Below are 21,533 nucleotides of genomic sequence, written 5' to 3'. Positions count from 1 at the left end.
GGTAGCGCAAGGAAACAGACGAAAGAAATGGCCCAACCCCCCCCATACACATGTATATACATACGTCCACACACGCAAATATACGTACCTACACAGCTTTCCATGGTTTACCCCAGACGCTTCACATGCCTTGATTCAATCCACTGACAGCACGTCAACCCCGGTATACCACATCGCTCCAAATCACTCTATTCCTTGCCCTCCTTTCACCCTCCTGCATGTTCAGGCCCCGATCACACAAAATCTTTTTCACTCCATCTTTCCACCTCCAATTTGGTCTCCCTCTTCTCCTCGTTCCCTCCACCTCCGACACATATATCCTCTTGGTCAATCTTTCCTCACTCATTCTCTCCATGTGCCCAAACCACTTCAAAACACCCTCTTCTGCTCTCTCAACCACGCTCTTTTTATTTCCACACATCTCTCTTACCCTTACGTTACTCACTCGATCAAACCACCTCACACCACACATTGTCCTCAAACATCTCATTTCCAGCACATCCATCCTCCTGCGCACAACTCTATCCATAGCCCATGCCTCGCAACCATACAACATTGTTGGAACCACTATTCCTTCAAACATACCCATTTTTGCTTTCCGAGATAATGTTCTCGACTTCCACACATTCTTCAAGGCCCCCAGAATTTTCGCCCACTCCCCCACCCTATGATCCACTTCCGCTTCCATGGTTCCATCCGCTGCCAGATCCACTCCCAGATATCTAAAACACTTCACTTCCTCCAGTTTTTCTCCATTCAAACTCACCTCCCAATTGACTTGACCCTCAACCCTACTGTACCTAATAACCTTGCTCTTATTCACATTTACTCTTAACTTTCTTCTTCCACACACTTTACCGAACTCAGTCACCAGCTTCTGCAGTTTCTCACATGAATCAGCCACCAGCACTGTATCATCAGCGAACAGCAGCTGACTCACTTCCCAAGCTCTCTCATCCCCAACAGACTTCATACTTGCCCCTCTTTCCAAAACTCTTGCATTTACCTCCCTAACAACCCCATCCATAAACAAATTAAACAACCATGGAGACATCACACACCCCTGCCGCAAACCTACATTCACTGAGAACCAATCACTTTCCTCTCTTCCTACACGTACACATGCCTTACATCCTCGATAAAAACTTTTCACTGCTTCTAACAACTTTCCTCCCACACCATATATTCTTAATACCTTCCACAGAGCATCTCTATCAACTCTATCATATGCCTTCTCCAGATCCATAAATGCTACATACAAATCCATTTGCTTTTCTAAGTATTTCTCACATACATTCTTCAAAGCAAACACCTGATCCACACATCCTCTACCACTTCTGAAACCACACTGCTCTTCCCCAATCTGATGCTCTGTACATGCCTTCACCCTCTCAATCAATACCCTCCCATATAATTTACCAGGAATACTCAACAAACTTATACCTCTGTAATTTGAGCACTCACTCTTATCCCCTTTGCCTTTGTACAATGGCACTATGCACGCATTCCGCCAATCCTCAGGCACCTCACCATGAGTCATACATACATTAAATAACCTTACCAACCAGTCAACAATACAGTCACCCCCTTTTTTAATAAATTCCACTGCAATACCATCCAAACCTGCTGCCTTGCCGGCTTTCATCTTCCGCAAAGCTTTCACTACCTCTTCTCTGTTTACCAAATCATTTTCCCTAACCCTCTCACTTTGCACACCACCTCGACCAAAACACCCTATATCTGCCACTCTATCATCAAACACATTCAACAAACCTTCAAAATACTCACTCCATCTCCTTCTCACATCACCACTACTTGTTATCACCTCCCCATTTGCGCCCTTCACTGAAGTTCACATTTGCTCCCTTGTCTTACGCACTTTATTTACCTCCTTCCAGAACATCTTTTTATTCTCCCTAAAATTTAATGATACTCTCTCACCCCAACTCTCATTTGCCCTTTTTTTCACCTCTTGCACCTTTCTCTTGACCTCCTGTCTCTTTCTTTTATACATCTCCCACTCAATTGCATTTTTTCCCTGCAAAAATCGTCCAAATGCCTCTCTCTTCTCTTTCACTAATACTCTTACTTCTTCATCCCACCACTCACTACCCTTTCTAATCAACCCACCTCCCACTCTTCTCATGCCACAAGCATCTTTTGCGCAATCCATCACTGATTCCCTAAATACATCCCATTCCTCCCCCACTCCCCTTACTTCCATTGTTCTCACCTTTTCCCATTCTGTACTCAGTCTCTCCTGGTACTTCCTCACACAGGTCTCCTTCCCAAGCTCACTTACTCTCACCACCCTCTTCACCCCAACATTCACTCTTCTTTTCTGAAAACCCATACAAATCTTCACCTTAGCCTCCACAAGATAATGATCAGACATCCCTCCAGTTGCACCTCTCAGCACATTAACATCCAAAAGTCTCTCTTTCGCACGCCTGTCAATTAACACGTAATCCAATAACGCTCTCTGGCCATCTCTCCTACTTACATAAGTAAGAAATACTTAGAAAAACAGATGGATTTGTATGTAGCATTTATGGATCTTGAGAGGCCATATGATAGGGTTGATAGAGATGCTTTGTGGAAGGTCTTAAGAGTATATGGTAAGGGAGGTAAGTTGCTAGCCGCAGTGAAAAGTTTTTACCAAGGATGTAAGGCATGTATACGAGTAGGAAGAGAGGAAAGTGACTGCTTACTGGTGAATGTCAGTTTGCAGCAGGGGTGCATGATGCTTTCATGGTTATTTAATTTGTTTATGGCTGGGGTGGTTAGGGAAGTGAATGCAAAAGTTTATGGATGGGGTGGTTAGGGAAGTGAATGCAAAAGATTTGGAGAGAGGGGCAAGTATGCAGTCTGTTGTGGATGAGAGGGTTTGGGAAGTGAGTCAACTGTTACTCGCTAATGATACAATACTGGTGGCTGATTCTGGTGAGGAACTGCAGAAGTTGGTGACTGAGTTTGGTAAAGTGTGTGTGTGTGAAAGGAGAAAGTTGAGAGTAAATGTGAATAAGAGCAAGGTTATTAGGTTCAGTAGGGTTGAGGGGCAAGTCAACTGGGAGGTAAGTTTGAATGGAGTAAAACTGGAGGAAATGAAAAGCTTTAGATATCCGGAAGTGGACTTTGTAGCGGATGGAACCATGGAAGCGGAAGTGAGTCACTGGGTGGGGGAGGGAGCAAAGGTTCTGGGGGCATTGAAGAATGTGTAGAAGGTGAGAATGTTATCTCTGAGAGCAAAAATGGGTAAGTTTGAAGGAATAGTAGCTCCAATAATGTTTTATGGTTGTGAGGCATGGGCTATAGATAGTTTGGTGCAGAGGAGGGTGGATGTGTTCGAAATGAAATGTTTGAAGACAATATGTGTTATGAGGCGGTTTGATCGAGTAAGAAGTGAAAGGGTAAGAGAGATGTGTGGTAATAAAAAGAGGGTGTATTGAAATGATTTGGACACATGGAGAATGAGTGAAGATTGACAAAGAGGATATATGTGTCACAGGTGGAGGGAATAAGGATAAGCAGGAGACCATATTGGAGGTGGTAGGATGGAGTGAAAAAGATTTAGAAGGATCGGGGCCTGAACATACAGGAGGGTGAAAGGCATGCAAGGAAAAGAATGAATTGGAATGATGTGGTATACTACGTGTGGATGCACTGTCAATGGATTGAACCAGGGCATGGGAAGTGTCAGGGGTAAACCATGGAAAGGTCTGTGAGGCCCGGATATGGAAAGGGAGCTGTGATTTCGGTGCATTATACATGACACCTAGAGACTGAGTGTGAAAAAAGTGGCCCTTTTGTCTTTTCCAAGTGCTACCTCACTGGATGTAGGGATGCTGTTTCCTGTGTGGCAGGTTGGCGATGGGAATGGATGAAGGCAGCAAGTATGAATATGTCCACGTATATACATATGTATATGTCTGCGTATGCATATGCATGTATATGTGCGTGTATGGGCGTTTATGTATATATATGTGTATATGAATGGTTGGGTCATTCTTCATCTGTTTCTTGCGCTACCTCACTGATGTAAGAAACAGCGATTAAGTTTAATAGATACAAATAATATATAAGTACATGTGAGTATGAGAGATGGTCAAAGGGCATTACTGAACAGCATGTTGATTGATCGGCATGTAAAAGAGAGACTTCTGGAAGTTAGTGAGTTGAGAGGGACAGCTGGAGGAATATCTGATCACTATCTTGTGGAGGCAAGGGTGAAGATTTGTAGAGGCTTTCAGAAAAGAGGAGTGAATGTTAGGGAGAAGAGAGTGGTGAGAGTAAGTGAGCTTGGAAAGGAGACTTATGTGAGGAAGTATCAGGAAAGATTGAATGTAGAATGGCAAAAGGTGAGAGCGAATGATGTGAGGGGAGTGGGTGAGGAATGGGATATATTTAGGGAAGCAGTGATGGCTAGCACAAAAGATGCATGTGGTATGAGAAAGGTGGAAGGTGGGTAGACTAGAATGGGTAGTGAGTGGTGGGATGAAGTAAAATTGTTAGTGAAAGAGAAAAGAGAGGTGTTTGGATAATATTTGCGGGGAAGTAATACAAATGACTGGGAGATGTATAAAAGGAAGTGGCAGGAGGTCAAGAGAAAGGTGCAAGAGTTGAAAAAGAGGGCAAATGAGAGTTGGGGTGAAAGAGTATCATTAAATTTTAGGGATAATAGAAAGATGTTTTGGAAGGAGGTAAATAACCTGCAGAAGAGAACAAATGTGAACATCTGTGAAGGGAGCAAGTGTGGTAGTGATAACAGGTAGTGATGTAGTGAGAAGGACATGGAGATATATTTTGAAGGTTTGTTGAATGTGTTTGACCATAGAGTGGCAGATATAGTGTTTTGGTTGGGGTGGTATATGAAGTGAGAGGGTCAGGAAGAGTGATTTGGTAAAGAGAGAAGAGGCAGTGAAAGCTTTGTGGAAGATGAAATCTGGCAAAGTGGCAGGTTTGGATGGTATTGCAATGGAATTTATTAAAAAAGGGGGTGACTGTGTTGTTCATTGGTTGGTAAGGATATGCAATGAATGTATGGACCATGGTGAAGTGTCTGAGGATTGGTGGAATGCATGCTAATGCCATTGCACTGCAGAAGCTGGTGACTGAGTTTGGTAAAGTGTGTGGAAGAAGAAAGTTAAGAGTAAATGTGAATAAGAGCAAGGTTATTAGGTACAGTAGGGTTGAGGGTCAAGTCAATTGGGAGGTTAGTTTGAATGGAGAAAAACTGGAGGAAGTGAAGTGTTTTAGATATCTGGGAGTGGATCTGTCAGCGGATGGAACCATGGAAGCGGAAGTGGATCATAGGGTGGGGGAGGGGGCGAAAATTTTGGGAGCCTTGAAAAATGTGTGGAAGTCGAGAACATTATCTCGGAAAGCAAAAATGGGTATGTTTGAAGGAATAGTGGTTCCAACAATGTTGTATGGTTGCGAGGCGTGGGCTATGGATAGAGTTGTGCGCAGGAGGATGGATGTGCTGGAAATGAGATGTTTGAGGACAATGTGTGGTGTGAGGTGGTTTGATCGAGTAAGTAACGTAAGGGTAAGAGAGATGTGTGGAAATAAAAAGAGCGTGGTTGAGAGAGCAGAAGAGGGTGTTTTGAAATGGTTTGGGCACATGGAGAGAATGAGTGAGGAAAGATTGACCAAGAGGATATATGTGTCGGAGGTGGAGGGAACGAGGAGAAGAGGGAGACCAAATTGGAGGTGGAAAGATGGAGTGAAAAAGATTTTGTGTGATCGGGGCCTGAACATGCAGGAGGGTGAAAGGAGGGCAAGGAATAGAGTGAATTGGAGCGATGTGGTATACAGGGGTTGACGTGCTGTCAGTGGATTGAATCAAGGCATGTGAAGCGTCTGGGGTAAACCATGGAAAGCTGTGTAGGTATGTATATTTGCGTGTGTGGACGTGTGTATGTACATGTGTATGGGGGGGGGGGTTGGGCCATTTCTTTCGTCTGTTTCCTTGCGCTACCTCGCAAACGCGGGAGACAGCGACAAAGTATAAAAAAAAAAAAAAAAGTTTGTTGAGTATTCCTGGAAAATTATCTGGGAGGGTATTGATTGAGAGGGTAAAGGCATGTACAGAGCATCAGATTGGGGAAGAGCACTGTGGTTTTTGAAGGGGTAGAGGATGTGTGGATCAGGTGTTTGCTTTGAAGAATGTATGTGAGAAATACTTAGAAAAACAGATGACTTTGCATGTAGCATTTATGGATCTGAAGAAGACCTATGATAGGGTTCATAGAGATGCTGTGTGGAAGGTTTTAGGAGTATATTGTGTGGATGGTAAGTTGCTAGGAGCAGGGAAGAGTTTTTACCAAGGTTGTAAGGCATGTGTACAAGTAGGAAGAGAAGAGAGTGATTGGTTCCCAGTTAATGTCAGTCTACAGCAGGAGTGTGTGATGTCCCTAAGGTTGTTTAATTTGTTATTAATGGGGTGGTTAGGGAGGTAAATGCAAGAGTTTTGGAGAGAGGGGCGAGTATGCAGTCTGCTGTGGATGAGGGGGGCCTGGGAAGTGAGTCAGTTGTTGTTTACTGATTATACAGCTCTAGAGGCCAATTCATGTGAAAAACTTCAGAGGTTGGTGACTGAGTTTGGAAAAGTATTTGAAAGGAGAAAGTTGAGAGTAAATATGAATAAGAGAAAGGTTATTAGGTTCAGTAGGGTTGAGGGACAAATTTATTGGGATGTAAGTTCGAATGAAGAAAAATTGGAGGAAGTGAAGTGTTTTAGATATCTGGGAGTGGACTTAGCAGCGGATGGAACCATGGAAGCAGAAGTGAGTCACAGGGTGGGGGAGGGGGCGAAGGTTCTGGGAGTGATGAATGTGTGGAAGGAGAGAATGTTATCTCGGAGAGCGAAAATGGATATGTTTGAAGGAATAGTACTTCCTACAATGTTATATGGTTGTGAAGCATAGGGTTGTGCGGAGGAAGGTGAATTCGTTGGAAATTTTATGTATGAGGACAATATGTGGTGTGCGGTGGTTTGATCGAGTAATTAATGTAAGGGTAAGGGATATGTGTGGAAATATAAAGAGTATGGTTGAGAGAGCAGAAGAGGGTGTGTTGAAATGGTTTGGACATATGAAGAGAATGAGTGAGGAAAGACTGGCAAAGAAGATATATGTGTCAGAGGTGGAGGGAACAAGGTGAAGTGGGAGAACAAACTGGTAGTGGAAGGATGGAGTGAAAAAGAGTTTGAGTGATCGGGGCCTGAACACATAGGAGGGTGAGAAGCATGCAAGGAATAGATTGAATTGGAATAATGTGATATACCAGGGTAGACGTGCTGTCATGTGTAATGCACCAAAAACCACAGCTCCCTTTCCACATCCAAGCCCCACAGACCTTTCCATGGTTGATCCCAGACATTTCACATGCCCTGTTTCAGTCCATTGACAGCACCTCCAATTTGGTCTTACACTTCTTCCCTCCACCTATGACTAATATATCCTATTTGTCAACCCTTCCTCACTCATTCTCTCCATATGTCCAAACCATTTCTACACATCTCTCTTACCCTTTCATTACTCACTCAATCAAACCACCTCACACCACATAATGTCCACAAACATTTCGTTTCCAACACATCCACCCTCCTCGCACAATTCCATTTATAGCCCATGCCTCACAACCATATGATATTGTTGGAACTACTACCCTTCAAACATACCATTTTTGCTCTGTGAGATAACATTCTCTCTTTCCACATATTCTTCATTGCTCCCAGAACCTTCGCCCGCCTACCCCACCTTATGACTCACTTCTACTTCCATGGTTCCACTTGCTGCCAAGTCCACTCCCAGATATCTAAAACACTACACTTCCTCAAATTTTTCTTCATTCAAACTTACATCCTAGCTAACCTGTCCCTCAACCATGCTGAACCTAATAACCGTTCTCTTATTCATATTTACATCTATTCTCAACTTTCTCCTTTCACACACTTTTCCAAACTTAGTTTCCAACTTCTGCAGTTTCTCACTTGAATCACCCAAGAATGCTGTATCATTGGCGAACAACAACTGACACTTCCTAGGCCCTCTCTCTACCAACAGACTGTATACTTGCCCCTCTCCAAAACTCTTGCAATTACCTCCCTAACCTCCCCATCCATAAACAAATTAAACAACATGATGACATTACACATCCATTCTGCTGACAAACCTTCACCGAGAACCAACTGCTCTCCCTTCTTCCTAATTGTACACATGCCTTACACCCTTGATAAAAATTTCTCACTGCTTTTAGCAGCTTAACTTCCATACCATATATTCTTAATATCTTCCACACAGCAACTCTATCAGCCCTATCATATGCCTTCTCTAGATCCATAAATACTAGAAACAAATTCATCTGTTTTTCCAAGTATTTCTCACAGGCATTCTTCAAAGCAAACTCCTGATCCACACATCCTCTACCGCTTCTTAAACTACACTGTTCCTCCCCAATCTGATAATCTGTTCATGGCTTCACCCTCTCAATCAATACCCTCCCATATACCTTACCAGGTATACTCAACAACCCTATGACTCTGTAGTTTGAACACTCACCTTTATTCCCACCAATTTCATACAACAGCACTATACATACATTCTGCCAATCTTCAGGCACTTCACCATAATTCATACATACAGTGACTATCCTTACTAATCAATCAACAGTACAGTCACCCTCTTTCTTAATAAATTCCACTGAAATACCATCCAAACCTGCTACATTGCTGGATTTCATCATCCACAAGGCTTTCACCATCTCTTCTCTCTTCACCAAACCGCCCTCCCTGACTCTGCATACCATCCAGACGAAAAAACCCTACATCTGCCACTTTTATCATCAAACATTCAACAATCCTTCAAAATACTCACTCCCATCTCCTCCTAACTCCATAGGTACTTGTTATGACTTCCCCCCTTGCCCCCTTCACTGATGTTCCCATTTGTTCTCTTATCTTTCACACATTATTTATCTCTTTCCAAAACATGATACTCTCTCATCCTAATTCTCATTTAATCTCATTTTCAACCTCTGCACATTCCTACTGACCTCTTGCTACTTCCTCTTGTACATCTCCCAGTCATCTGAACTTTTTCCTTGTAAATACAGTCCAAACGCCTCTTTTTTTCTCTTTCACTGGCAACTTTACTTCTTCATCCCATCACTCAGTACCTTTCTAATCTGCCCACCTTCCACCTTTCTCATGCCACATGCATCTCTTGTACATGCCATCACTGCTTCCCTATTTACATCCTATTCCTCACCCACTCCCCTCACTTAATTTGCTCTCACCTTTTGCCATTCTATACTCAATCTCTCCTGATATTTCTTCACACAAATCATCTTTCTATGCTCACTTACTCTCACCATTCTCTTCTAACTGACACTGTCTCCTCTTTACTGAAAACCTCCACAAATCTTCACCTTTGCCTCCACAAGATAGCACTAAGATATCCCACCAGCTGTCCCTCTCAGCAAATTTACATCCAAAAGTCCTCTCTTTTACATGCCTATCAATATGTAATCTAATAAAAATGCCATTTGACCATCTCTCCTACTCACATACATATACTTATGTATACCTCTCTTCTTAAACCAGGTATTCTCAACCATCAGTCTTTTTTCAGCACACAAATCCACAAGCTCTTCACCATTTCCATTTACAACACTGAACTCCCCATACGCACCAATTACACCCTCAACTGCCTTATTACTCAACTTCACATTCAAATCAACCAGTCTCATGCAGCAAAACTGATGACACACTCACTCAGTAGCTCCCAAAACACTTGCCTTGAATGATCTTTCTCCTCATGACCAGGTGCATAAGCACCAATAATCACCCATCTCATGCCGTCCACTTTCAGTTTTACCCACATCAATCTAGAACTTACTTTCTTAAACTCCATCACATACTCCCACAACTCATGCTTCAATAGTGATACTCCTTTCTCAGCTCTGCTCCTCTCAACAAGCCCTGGCTTTACTCCCTAAACCATTCTTCTCCTTTACCCTTGAGCTTCATTTCATTTAGAGCCAGAACATCCAAATTTCTTTCCTCAAACATACTACCTATCTCTCCTTTCTTCTCATCTTGGTTACATCCACACACATTCAGAGACCCTGGTCTAAGCCTATGAGGAAGATGAGAACTCTGCCCTAGATTCCTTCAGTTTCCTCTTTTAGAAACAAATACACTGGCATCATTATAAATTAGTAAAGAGCTTGCTGGAGCTGATATTCAATGTCTATGATAAGTGTAATCTGACCACTTCCTCTGTTTTTAAGTGGATGACACTATGAATGTTCACTGACACCATTTGTTTATAACCAGCAGGAACAGTGAATGTCCTCCATTTAGAACATTCTTCATTCAGGTATTTTAGTCCTTAATCAGCATCCTAGTAGAGTTACATTTGTATTGTTGTAATCTTTTAACTCCAATGAAGCATGAGGTAAATTCTTTCCAGGGCAGCAAACATGGCTCAGATAAAAGACATCATGATACTTAACATTGTTAAACGCATGAGAAACAATTAGGCAGAGATTTCTTAGGCTTTGAAGGACTTTCCCAAAACAGTTAAAGAAGTATATAAAGAAAGGTGACCCTAGTACAGGAAATTAAAACATAAAATTGAACAAACTTCTCAAGTAACAATGGTAATAATGATATTCAAGTCAGTGATCTACTGTCTAACCACTATTCTAGTCTAAAACTTATCTTAAATATAATAACTTCTTCAGAAACTGTATCAGTCTTCCTTAATTCACATTACATGTATGCACCTACCTGCAAGCGGATGTAGATTGGGGGAAGAATATACTGTGTTGGTGCTGGAGATCTTAACCTTACACCACCATACACCCCATCTGTGTATCGGGGGTCAACTTTTTCCCAAAGTCCATCTAGAGTTTCAACTTGGTTGAAGCATGGGAATTCATATTCAATCTCTCCATCATTGTCACACTGTACAAAAGGTTGAAATATGTAGAAAACATAACTTGTTATACTGTACTCATTTCAGGAGAAATACTACTATAAATGGTTAAAAACATCTATGATCACAGAACACCATTACTTAAGTCTGATTCATAACAAATGATCTTCACCTTTCTAATCTTGTTCCTCTTGTGATGAAAATTAAATATAGCTAACCAATTAAAAAGTGTTCTTGTTCTAGTCTTAGCAACAAATAACGAATTAGAAGTCTTGAATTATCAAAAACATTTATCTCCAGAGGTAGATCCTGATGAAAATCACACCACAGAGTACTGATCACAGGATTAAAACATCTTGATTACCCCCAGAACATGGCACCTGTATGGATATCATTCTCACTAATTAACACAGTGTCCTTGAGGCCAGTAGATACTCATTCATAGAGACCCAACAACTATATAATAACCCACCCATGCATAGTGATAATTTGGCACCAACCAGCCATCAGTCCTCACTAATCACAAAACATTTAATTTGACTGATTTTGTGGAATTTGTAAAGGGCTACAACCTAATAGAAATTCATCACTTTTTAGCAAAAAGAAAATTAAAAACTGCATACACAAAAAATGTATATTATGTCCTATTGCAAAACAAAACTAAACAAAAAACATATCCTAGATTGATCTAAAAAACCCTAACCCCCCTCCTACACAGTTTTAGTGGCAACAGACTTCAAGCATTTGACAATGTCCCTCAACACATGCTCACAAAAAAAAATACCACCACCCTCTAAGAGAGTAACAAAAAGTAGATGGTCAACTTTATAGCCAGTGGCCAAGAAAGTGTAACTCATAATAACTTCATCTCTAAAACACTTAAACTATATAATGGAGATCCTTAAGGAGCAGTTCTTTTTCCAATTCTCTTTAATCTCTTCCTACATGACATCCCATTACCTCATGCAAATCATAAAATAAAGGTCCTTTCATACAGACAACCTCATAATCACTTACAACACCCTAACACAACATTAGCAACATCAAAAATGCAGCAATACTATACATTCCAAAACTGGAACAATCATTCACCCAGAACAGATGTCTGCATCTCCACAAGTCATCAATTATCCTTTTAACCCATGACAAACATATATCCAGCTCACACTCTCCAGTGACCCTGAATGGACAGTTTTTCCCACTGAACAAAACACCAGTCCTTCTGAGCACTGCACATGACATTCACTTTCCACACCAGTAACATCAACATAAAAGCAACACATAAACTAAATGCTCTCAGAACACTAACTGGCACCTAAATTTGACAAGAAAAACAATCCCTCAACATCCTATACAAACAATTCACCTGCTCCACATGAAACTATGCCCCATCTCCTTGGTCTTCCACCTTCCCAAAAGCAGATATAACAAAGCTGCAAATCATGCAAAATAGTGCCCTCAGAATAATCACTGGCTGCCAAGCAAGAGCTAACACTCAACACCTTCACAATGAAACAAAGACCATCCAAATACAGTCATAGCTCAACGACTCTGGGACTCAATTCTATGCAACAGCACTAGAACCCTCCCAACCAAACCAACTCATACCTAACAACCAACTTCCAAGTATAAATAAGAAGCTTACCCAGCCTCACATTTAATCTATACTCACAAATATCCCATCCTCTAAATATATAATGCTGAAAAACATTATTCTTTTTTATTATCATTATACTTGATCACCATTTCTCACATCAGTAAGGTAGTACCAGAAAACAGATGAAGAACAGCCCATCCACTCATATGCACATATATGAATATACATATATGCCCATACATGTATTTTCTTTTTATTAAATTTGGTCACTGTTTTCTGTGTCAGCAAGGAAGCACCAGGAAACAGATGAAGAAAGAATGGCCCAATCACTCATATACACATATATATACATAAGCGCCCATACAGGCAAATATACATACACATACATATCAACATATACACATATACATACATATACATACACAGATATATGCATATATAGACTGTACATATTCATACTTGCTTGCCTTCACCCATTCCTGGCGCTACTCCGTTCCACAGGAAACAGCATCGCTAACCCCTGCTTCAGTGAGGTAGCATCAGGAAGACAGACAAAAAAAGCCACACTCATTCACACTCAGTCTCTAGCTGTCATGTGTAATGCACCAAAACCACAGCTCTCTATCCACCTCCAGGGTCCACAGACCTTTCTATGGTTTATCCCAGACGTTTCACATGCTGTGGTTCAGTTCATTGACAGCATGTCAACCCTAGTATACCACATCATTCCAATTCGTTCTATTCCTTGCGAACCTCTCATCCTCCTGTATGTTCAGGCACTGATTGCTCAAAATCCTTTTCACCCCATCCTTCCACCTCCAATTTGATCTCCTGCTCTTGCTTGTTCCCTCCACCTCAGACACATATATCCTATCAACCTTTCCTTACTCATTTTGCCCATATGTCCAAACCATTTCAACACACCCTCTTCTGCTTTCTCAACCACACTCATTTAACTTCTACACACTCTTACCCTTCATTACTTAATCAAACCACCTCACACCACATGTCCTCAAACAATGCATTTCCAACACATCCACCCTCCTACATGCAACCTTATCTACAGCCCATGCCCCCTAACCATATAATAGTGTTGGAACTACCATTCCTTCAAACATACCCATTTTTGCTCTTCGAGATAACTTTGTCCCCTTCCATACATTTTTCATTGCTCCCAGAACCTTTGCCCCTCCCCACATATTCACTATTGAATAACCCATCAAACACTAAACAACAAACCTCCCAAGTCAATCATACACTCCAACCCACCAGAAATATACCTATCAGTAATAAAACTGATCATGAGAGGCAAGTGTTTTGGAAGCAGCTGAATCAGTGTGTTAGTGGTTTTGATGCATGAGACCGGGTTATAGTGATGGGTGATTTGAATGCAAAGGTGAGTAATGTGGCAGTTGAGGGAATAATTGGTATACATGGGGTGTTCAGTGTTGTAAATGGAAATGGTGAAGAGCTTGTAGATTTATGTGCTGAAAAAGGACTGGTGATTGGGAATACCTGGTTTAAAAAAGCGAGATATACATAAGTATACATATGTAAGTAGGAGAGGGAGCGTTATTGGATTACATGTTAATTGACAGGCGCGCGAAAGAGAGACTTATGGATGTTAATGTGCTGAGAGGTGCAACTGGAGGGATGTCTGATCATTATCTTGTGGAGGCTAAGGTGAAGATTTGTATGGGTTTTCAGAAAAGAAGAGTGAATGTTGGGGTGAAGAGGGTGGTGAGAGTAAGTGAGCTTGGGAAGGAGACTTGTGTGAGGAAGTACCAGGAGAGACTGAGTACAGAATGGAAAAAGGTGAGAACAATGGAAGTAAGGGGAGTGGGGAAGGAATGGGATGTATTTAGGGAATCAGTGATGGATTGCGCAAAAGATGCTTGTGGCATGAGAAGAGTGGGAGGTGGGTTGATTAGAAAGGGTAGTGAGTGGTGGGATGAAGAAGTAAGATTATTAGTGAAAGAGAAGAGAGAGGCATTTGGACGATTTTTGCAGGGAAAAAATGCAATTGAGTGGGAGATGTATAAAAGAAAGAGACAAGAGGTCAAGAGAAAGGTGCAAGAGGTGAAAAAGAGGGCAAATGAGAGTTGGAGTGAGAGAGTATCATTAAATTTTAGGGAGAATAAAAAGATGTTCTGGAAGGAGGTAAATAAAGTGCGTAAGACAAGGGAGCAAATGGGAACTTCAGTGATGGCCGCAAATGGGGAGGTGATAACAAGTAGTGGTGATGTGAGGAGATGGAGTGAGTATTTTGAAGGTTTGTTGAATGTGTTTGATGATAGAGTGGCAGATATAGGGTGTTTTGGTCGAGGTGGTGTGCAAAGTGAGAGGGTTAGGGAAAATGATTTGGTAAACAGAGAAGAGGTAGTAAAAGCTTTGCGGAAGATGAAAGCCGGCAAGGCAGCAGGTTTGGATGGTATTGCAGTGGAATTTATTAAAAAAGGGGGTGACTGTATTATTGACTGGTTGGTAAGGTTATTTAATGTATGTATGACTCATGGTGAGGTGCCTGAGGATTGGCGGAATGCGTGCATAGTGCCATTGTACAAAGGCAAAGGGGATAAGAGTGAGTGCTCAAATTACAGAGGTATAAGTTTGTTGAGTATTCCTGGTAAATTATATGGGAGGGTATTGATTGAGAGGGTGAAGGCATGTACAGAGCATCAGATTGGGGAAGAGCAATGTGGTTTCAGAAGTGGTAGAGGATGTGTGGATCAGGTGTTTGCTTTGAAGAATGTATGTGAGAAATACTTAGAAAAGCAAATGGATTTGTATGTAGCATTTATGGATCTGGAGAAGGCATATGATAGAGTTGATAGAGATGCTCTGTGGAAGGTATTAAGAATAAATGGTGTGGGAGGCAAGTTGTTAGAAGCAGTGAAAAGTTTTTATCGAGGATGTAAGGCATGTGTACGTGTAGGAAGAGAGGAAAGTGATTGGTTCTCAGTGAATGTAGGTTTGCAGCAGGGGTGTGTGATGTCTCCATGGTTGTTTAATTTGTTTATGGATGGGGTTGTTAGGGAGGTAAATGCAAGAGTTTTGGAAAGACGGGCAAGTATGAAGTCTGTTGGGGATGAGAGAGCTTGGGAAGTGAGTCAGTTGTTGTTCGCTAATGATACAGCGCTGGTGGCTGATTCATGTGAGAAACTGCAGAAGCTGGTGACTGAGTTTGGTAAAGTGTGTGAAAGAAGAAAGTTAAGAGTAAATGTGAATAAGAGCAAGGTAATTAGGTACAGTAGGTTTGAGGGTCAAGTCAATTGGGAGGTAAGTTTGAATAGAGAAAAACTGGAGGAAGTAAAGTGTTTTAGATATCTGGGAGTGGATCTGGCAGCGGATGGAACCATGGAAGCGGAAGTAGATCATAGGGTGGGGGAGGGGGTGAAAATCCTGGGATCCTTGAAGAATGTGTGGAAGTCGAGAACATTATCTCGGAAAGCAAAAATGGGTATGTTTGAAGGAATAGTGGTTCCAACAATGTTGTATGGTTGCGAGGCGTGGGCTATGGATAGAGTTGTGCGCAGGAGGATGGATGTGCTGGAAATGAGATGTTTGAGGACAATGTGTGGTGTGAGGTGGTTTGATCGAGTGAGTAACGTAAGGGTAAGAGAGATGTGTGGAAATAAAAAGAGCGTGGTTGAGAGAGCAGAAGAGGGTGTTTTGAAATGGTTTGGGCACATGGAGAGAATGAGTGAGGAAAGATTGACCAAGAGGATATATGTGTCAGAGGTGGGGGGATCGAGGAGAAGTGGGAGACCAAATTGGAGGTGGAAAGATGGAGTGAAAAAGATTTTGTGTGATCGGGGCCTGAACATGCAGGAGGGTGAAAGGAGGGCAAGGAATAGAGTGAATTGGATCGATGAGGTATACCGGGGTTGACGTGCTGTCAGTGGATTGAATCAGGGCATGTGAAGCATCTGGGGTGAACCATGGAAAGCTGTGTAGGTATGTATATTTGCATGTGTGGACGTATATATATACACGTGTATGGGGGTGGGTTGGGCCATTTCTTTTGTCTGTTTCCTTGCGTTACCTCGCAAACGTGGGAGACAGCGACAAAGCAAAAAAAAAAAAAAATAGAAAAAAAAACTCCCCACATAAGCAAGAGTTCCACTTTCCTGCTTAGTCTCTATACATTATCAATCATTCCAACACTACAAAAACCATTTCAACACATGCCAAGACCCTTCCAGCCCATGATACAACTACCATAAAGAAAACCAAGCACTTGCAACTCAATTGCCCTACATTCTTTGCACATAGATGCACACACAACATCACAGCACTTTATGACCTGGAGTCACTACCAGTGGTTGTGGGGCCTCTTAGAAGATAAAAGGGACTCCTGGGGCAGGTATGATAAGATATATAATTGTATCAATTTATTTTTTTTTTTTTTTTGCTTTGTCGCTGTCTCCCGCGTTTGCGAGGTAGCGCAAGGAAACAGACGAAAGAAATGGCCCAACCCACCCCCATACACATGTGTATACATACGTCCACACACGCAAATATACATACCTACACAGCTTTCCATGGTTTACCCCAGACGCTTCACATGCCTTGATTCAATCCACTGACAGCACGTCAACCCCGGTATACCACATCGCTCCAATTCACTCTATTCCTTGCCCTCCTTTCACCCTCCTGCATGTTCAGGCCCCGATCACACAAAATCTTTTTCACTTCATCTTTCCACCTCCAATTTGGTCTCCCTCTTCTCCTCGTTCCCTCCACCTCCGACACATATATCCTCTTGGTCAATCTTTCTTCACTCATTCCTCCATGTGCCTAAACCATTTCAAAACACCCTCTTCTGCTCTCTCAACCACGCTCTATTTATTTCCACACATCTCTCTTACCCTTACGTTACTTACTCGATCAAACCACCTCACACCACACATTGTCCTCAAACATCTCATTTCCAGCACATCCATCCTCCTGCGCACAACTCTATCCATAGCCCACGCCTCGCAACCATACAACATTGTTGGAACCACTATTCCTTCAAACATACCCATTTTTGCTTTCCGAGATAATGTTCTCGACTTCCACACATTCTTCAAGGCTCCCAGAATTTTCGCCCCCTCCCCCACCCTATGATCCACTTCCGCTTCCATGGTTCCATCCGCTGCCAGATCCACTCCCAGATATATAAAACACTTCACTTCCTCCAGTTTTTCTCCATTCAAACTCACCTCCCAATTGACTTGACCCTCAAACCTACTGTACCTAATAACCTTGCTCTTATTCACATTTACTCTTAACTTTCTTCTTTCACACACTTTACCAAACTCAATCACCAGCTTCTGCAGTTTCTCACATGAATCAGCCACCAGCGCTGTATCATCAGCGAACAACAACTGACTCACTTCCCAAGCTCTCTCATCCCCAACAGACTTCATACTTGCCCCTCTTTCCAAAACTCTTGCATTCACCTCCCTAACAACCCCATCCATAAACAAATTAAACAACCATGGAGACATCACACACCCCTGCCGCAAACCTACATTCACTGAGAACCAATCACTTTCCTCTCTTCCTACACGTACACATGCCTTACATCCTCGATAAAAACTTTTCACTGCTTCAAACAACTTATCATACACATAATTACATCAGGATTTAATTCTATGAATAAAGCACTCTGTTATCCAGGACCTTTCTAAAGGTACCTGAAGCAAAAGGCTGTCCTACTTCCAGTAGCAGGGAAATATACACTTCTTAGGAGTGAGAATTCCTGAGGAGACTGTACTCCCAATGATAGAGCCTCATCAAGGGTAGCTTTTAAATTGCAGAGTACCTCCATGTGTAGTCTGGTACCATCTGCAAACATCTTTTTCTCCATATTTGTCCACCATTTCCTGCCATTAACAAGTTGCACCAGGAACAGACAAAGAAAGGCTGCACATGTTCACATCCATTCTCTGTCATGTGCAATGCACCAAAACCACAGTCCCCCATCCACAACAAGTATCCATAGATATTTCCATGGCTCCTCTCGGCACTGACAGCACATCAATCCTTGCATACCACATTGTTCCAGCTCATTCTATCCCACATACACTTTTCACCATACTGCATGCTCAGGCCTTGACCACTTAAAATATTTTTCCCTTCATACCCCCATCTCTGGTTTGGTCTTCCATTTCTTCTTTTACCCTCCACGTCTGACAGATCCTCCCTGTTAACCTCTCCTCACTATTTCTTTCTATTTTTCTACTTTTTTTTATACTTTGTCAGTGTCTCCAGCATTAGCAAGGTAGTGCACGGAAACAGACGAAAGAATGGCCCAACCTACCCACATAAACATACATATACATACACGTCCACACACGCACATATACATACATATACTTTTCAACATATGAATACATATACATACACAGACATATAAATATATACACATGTACATAATTCATACTTGCTGCCTTTATTCATTACCGTCTCCACCCCGCCACACATGAAATGACAACCCCTCTCCCCCTGCATGCAAGTGAGGTAGCGCTAGGAAAAAGAAAACAAAGGCCACGTTCCTCCACACTCATTCTCAAGCTGTCATGTATAATGCACTGAAATCACAGCTCCCTTTCCACATCCAGGCCCCCCAAAAATTTCCATGGTTTACCCCAGACACTTCACATGCCCTGGTTCAATCCACTGACAGCATGTCGACCCCGCTATACCACATCGTTACAATTCACTCTATTCCCTGCACACCTTTTACCCTCTTGCACGTTCAGGCCCCGGTCGCTCAAAATCTTTTTCACTCCATCCTTCCACCTCTAATTTGGTCTCCCACTTCTCGTTTACTCCTCCCCTGACACATAAATCCTCTTTGTCAATCTTTCCTCACTCATTCTCTCCATGTGACCAAACCATTTCAAAACACCCTCTTCTGCTCTCTCAACCAAACTCTTTTTATTACCACACTCTTCTTATTACCACATTCTTTTTATTACCACACTCTTTTTATTACCACATATCTCTCTTACCCTTTCATTACTTACTTGATCAAACCACCTCACACTACATATTGTCCTCAAACATCTCATTTCCAACACATCAACCATCCTCTGCACAACCCTATCTATAGCCCACGCCTCACAACTATCTAACATTGTTTGAATACCCATTTTTGCTTTCTGAGATAATGTTCTCACCTTCCACACATTTTTCAATGCTCCCAGAACTTTCGCCCTCCCCCCCACCCTGTGACTCACTTCCACTTCCATGGTTCCATCCGCTGCCAAATCCACTCCCAGATATCTAAAACACTTCACTTCCTCCAGATTTTCTCCATTTAAACTTACCTCCCAATAGACTTGTCCCTCAACACTACTGTACCTAATAACCTTGCTCTTATTCACATTTACTCTCAGCTTTCTTTTTTCACACACTTTACCAACTCACTCACCAGCTTCTGCAGTTTCTCACCCGAATCAGCCACCAGAGCTGTATCATCAGTGAACAACATCTGACTCATTTCCCAAGCCCTCTCATCCACAACAGATTGCATACTTGCCCCTCTCCCCAAAACTCTTGCGTTCACCTCCCTAACAACCCCATCCATAAACAAATTAAACAACCATGGAGACATCACACACCCCTGCCACAAACTGACATTCACTGAGAACCAATCACTTTCCTCTCTTCCTACTCGTACATATGCCTTACATCCTCGATAAAAACTTTTCACTGCTTCTAGCAACTTGCCTCCCACACCATATATTCTTAATACCTTCCACAGAGCATCTCTATCAACTCTATCATATGCCTTCTCAAGATCCATAAATGCTACATACAAATCCATTTGCCTTTCTAATCATTTCTCATATAAATTCTTCACAGCAAACACCTGATCAATACATCCTCTACCACTTTTGAAGCCACACTGCTCTTCCCCAATCTGATGCTCTGTACATGCCTTCACCCTCTCCATCAATACCCTCCCATATAATTTCCCAGGAATACTCAACAAACTTATACCTCTGTAATTTGAGCACTCACCTTAATCCCCTTTGCCTTTGTACAATGGCACTATGCATGCATTCTGCCAATCCTCAGGCACTTCACCATGAGCCATACATACATTAAACAATCTTACCAACCAATCAACAACACAGTCACCCCTTTTTTTAATATATTCCACTGCAATACCATCCAAACCCGCCACCTTGCCAACTTTCATCTTCTGCAAAGCTTTCACTACCTCTTCTCTGTTTACCAAATCATTCTCCCTAACCCTCTCACTTCGCACACCACCTCGACCAAAACAACCTATATCTGCCACTCTATCATCTAACACATTCAACAAACCTTCACTCACTCACTCCATCTCTTTCTCACATCACCACTACTTGTTATTACCTCCCCATTAGCCCCTTTCACCAATGTTCCCATTTGTTCTCTCGTCTTACGCACTTTATTTACCTCCTTCCAGAACATCTTTTTATTCTCCCTAAAATTCAATGATACTCTCTCACCCCAACTCTCATTTGCCCTCTTTTTCACCTCTTGCACCTTTCTCATGACCTCCTGCCTCTTTCTTTTATACATCTCCTTAGTCATTTCCAGCATTTCCCTGCTAAAATCTTCCAAAAGCCTCTCTCTTCTCTTTCACTAATAGTCTTACTTCTTCATCCCACCACTCACTATACTTTCTAATCTGCCCACCTCCCACACTTCTCATGCCAAAGGCATCTTTTGTGCAAGCCGTCACTGCACTCCCCTTACGTCATTTGCTCACACCTTTTTCCATTCTCCTCTCAGTCTCTCCTCGTACTTCCTCACCCAAGTCTCCTTCACAAGCTCACTTACTCTCACCACTCTCTTCACCCCAACATTCTCTCTTCTTTTCTGAAAACCTCTTCAAATCTTCACCTTCACCTCCACAAGATAATGATCAGACATCCCTCCAATTGCACCTCTCAGCACATTAACATCCAAAAGTCTCTCTTTCACACATCTATCAATTAACA

The 21,533-nt window shown here is 42.1% G+C and overlaps 1 protein-coding gene across 1 annotated transcript in view; it reads right to left on the bottom strand.

Annotated features, from left to right (window-relative positions):
• LOC139748906 (death-associated protein kinase 1-like) overlaps window positions 1-21,533 on the bottom strand; it is a 1,274,027-nt gene that overhangs the window by 118,970 nt on the left and 1,133,524 nt on the right. Inside the window, exon 24 of the mRNA XM_071662270.1 lies at window positions 10,799-10,975. Coding sequence (XP_071518371.1) covers window positions 10,799-10,975 — 177 coding nt within the window. The remainder of the gene's footprint in view (window positions 1-10,798; window positions 10,976-21,533) is intronic.

The sequence above is a fragment of the Panulirus ornatus genome, chromosome 6 (assembly GCF_036320965.1).
Source record: "Panulirus ornatus isolate Po-2019 chromosome 6, ASM3632096v1, whole genome shotgun sequence".
NCBI classification, from domain to species: Eukaryota; Metazoa; Arthropoda; class Malacostraca; order Decapoda; family Palinuridae; genus Panulirus; species Panulirus ornatus.
The sequence above is the reverse complement of the archived record's forward strand: the minus strand, read 5'-3'. Positions and strand labels throughout refer to the sequence as shown.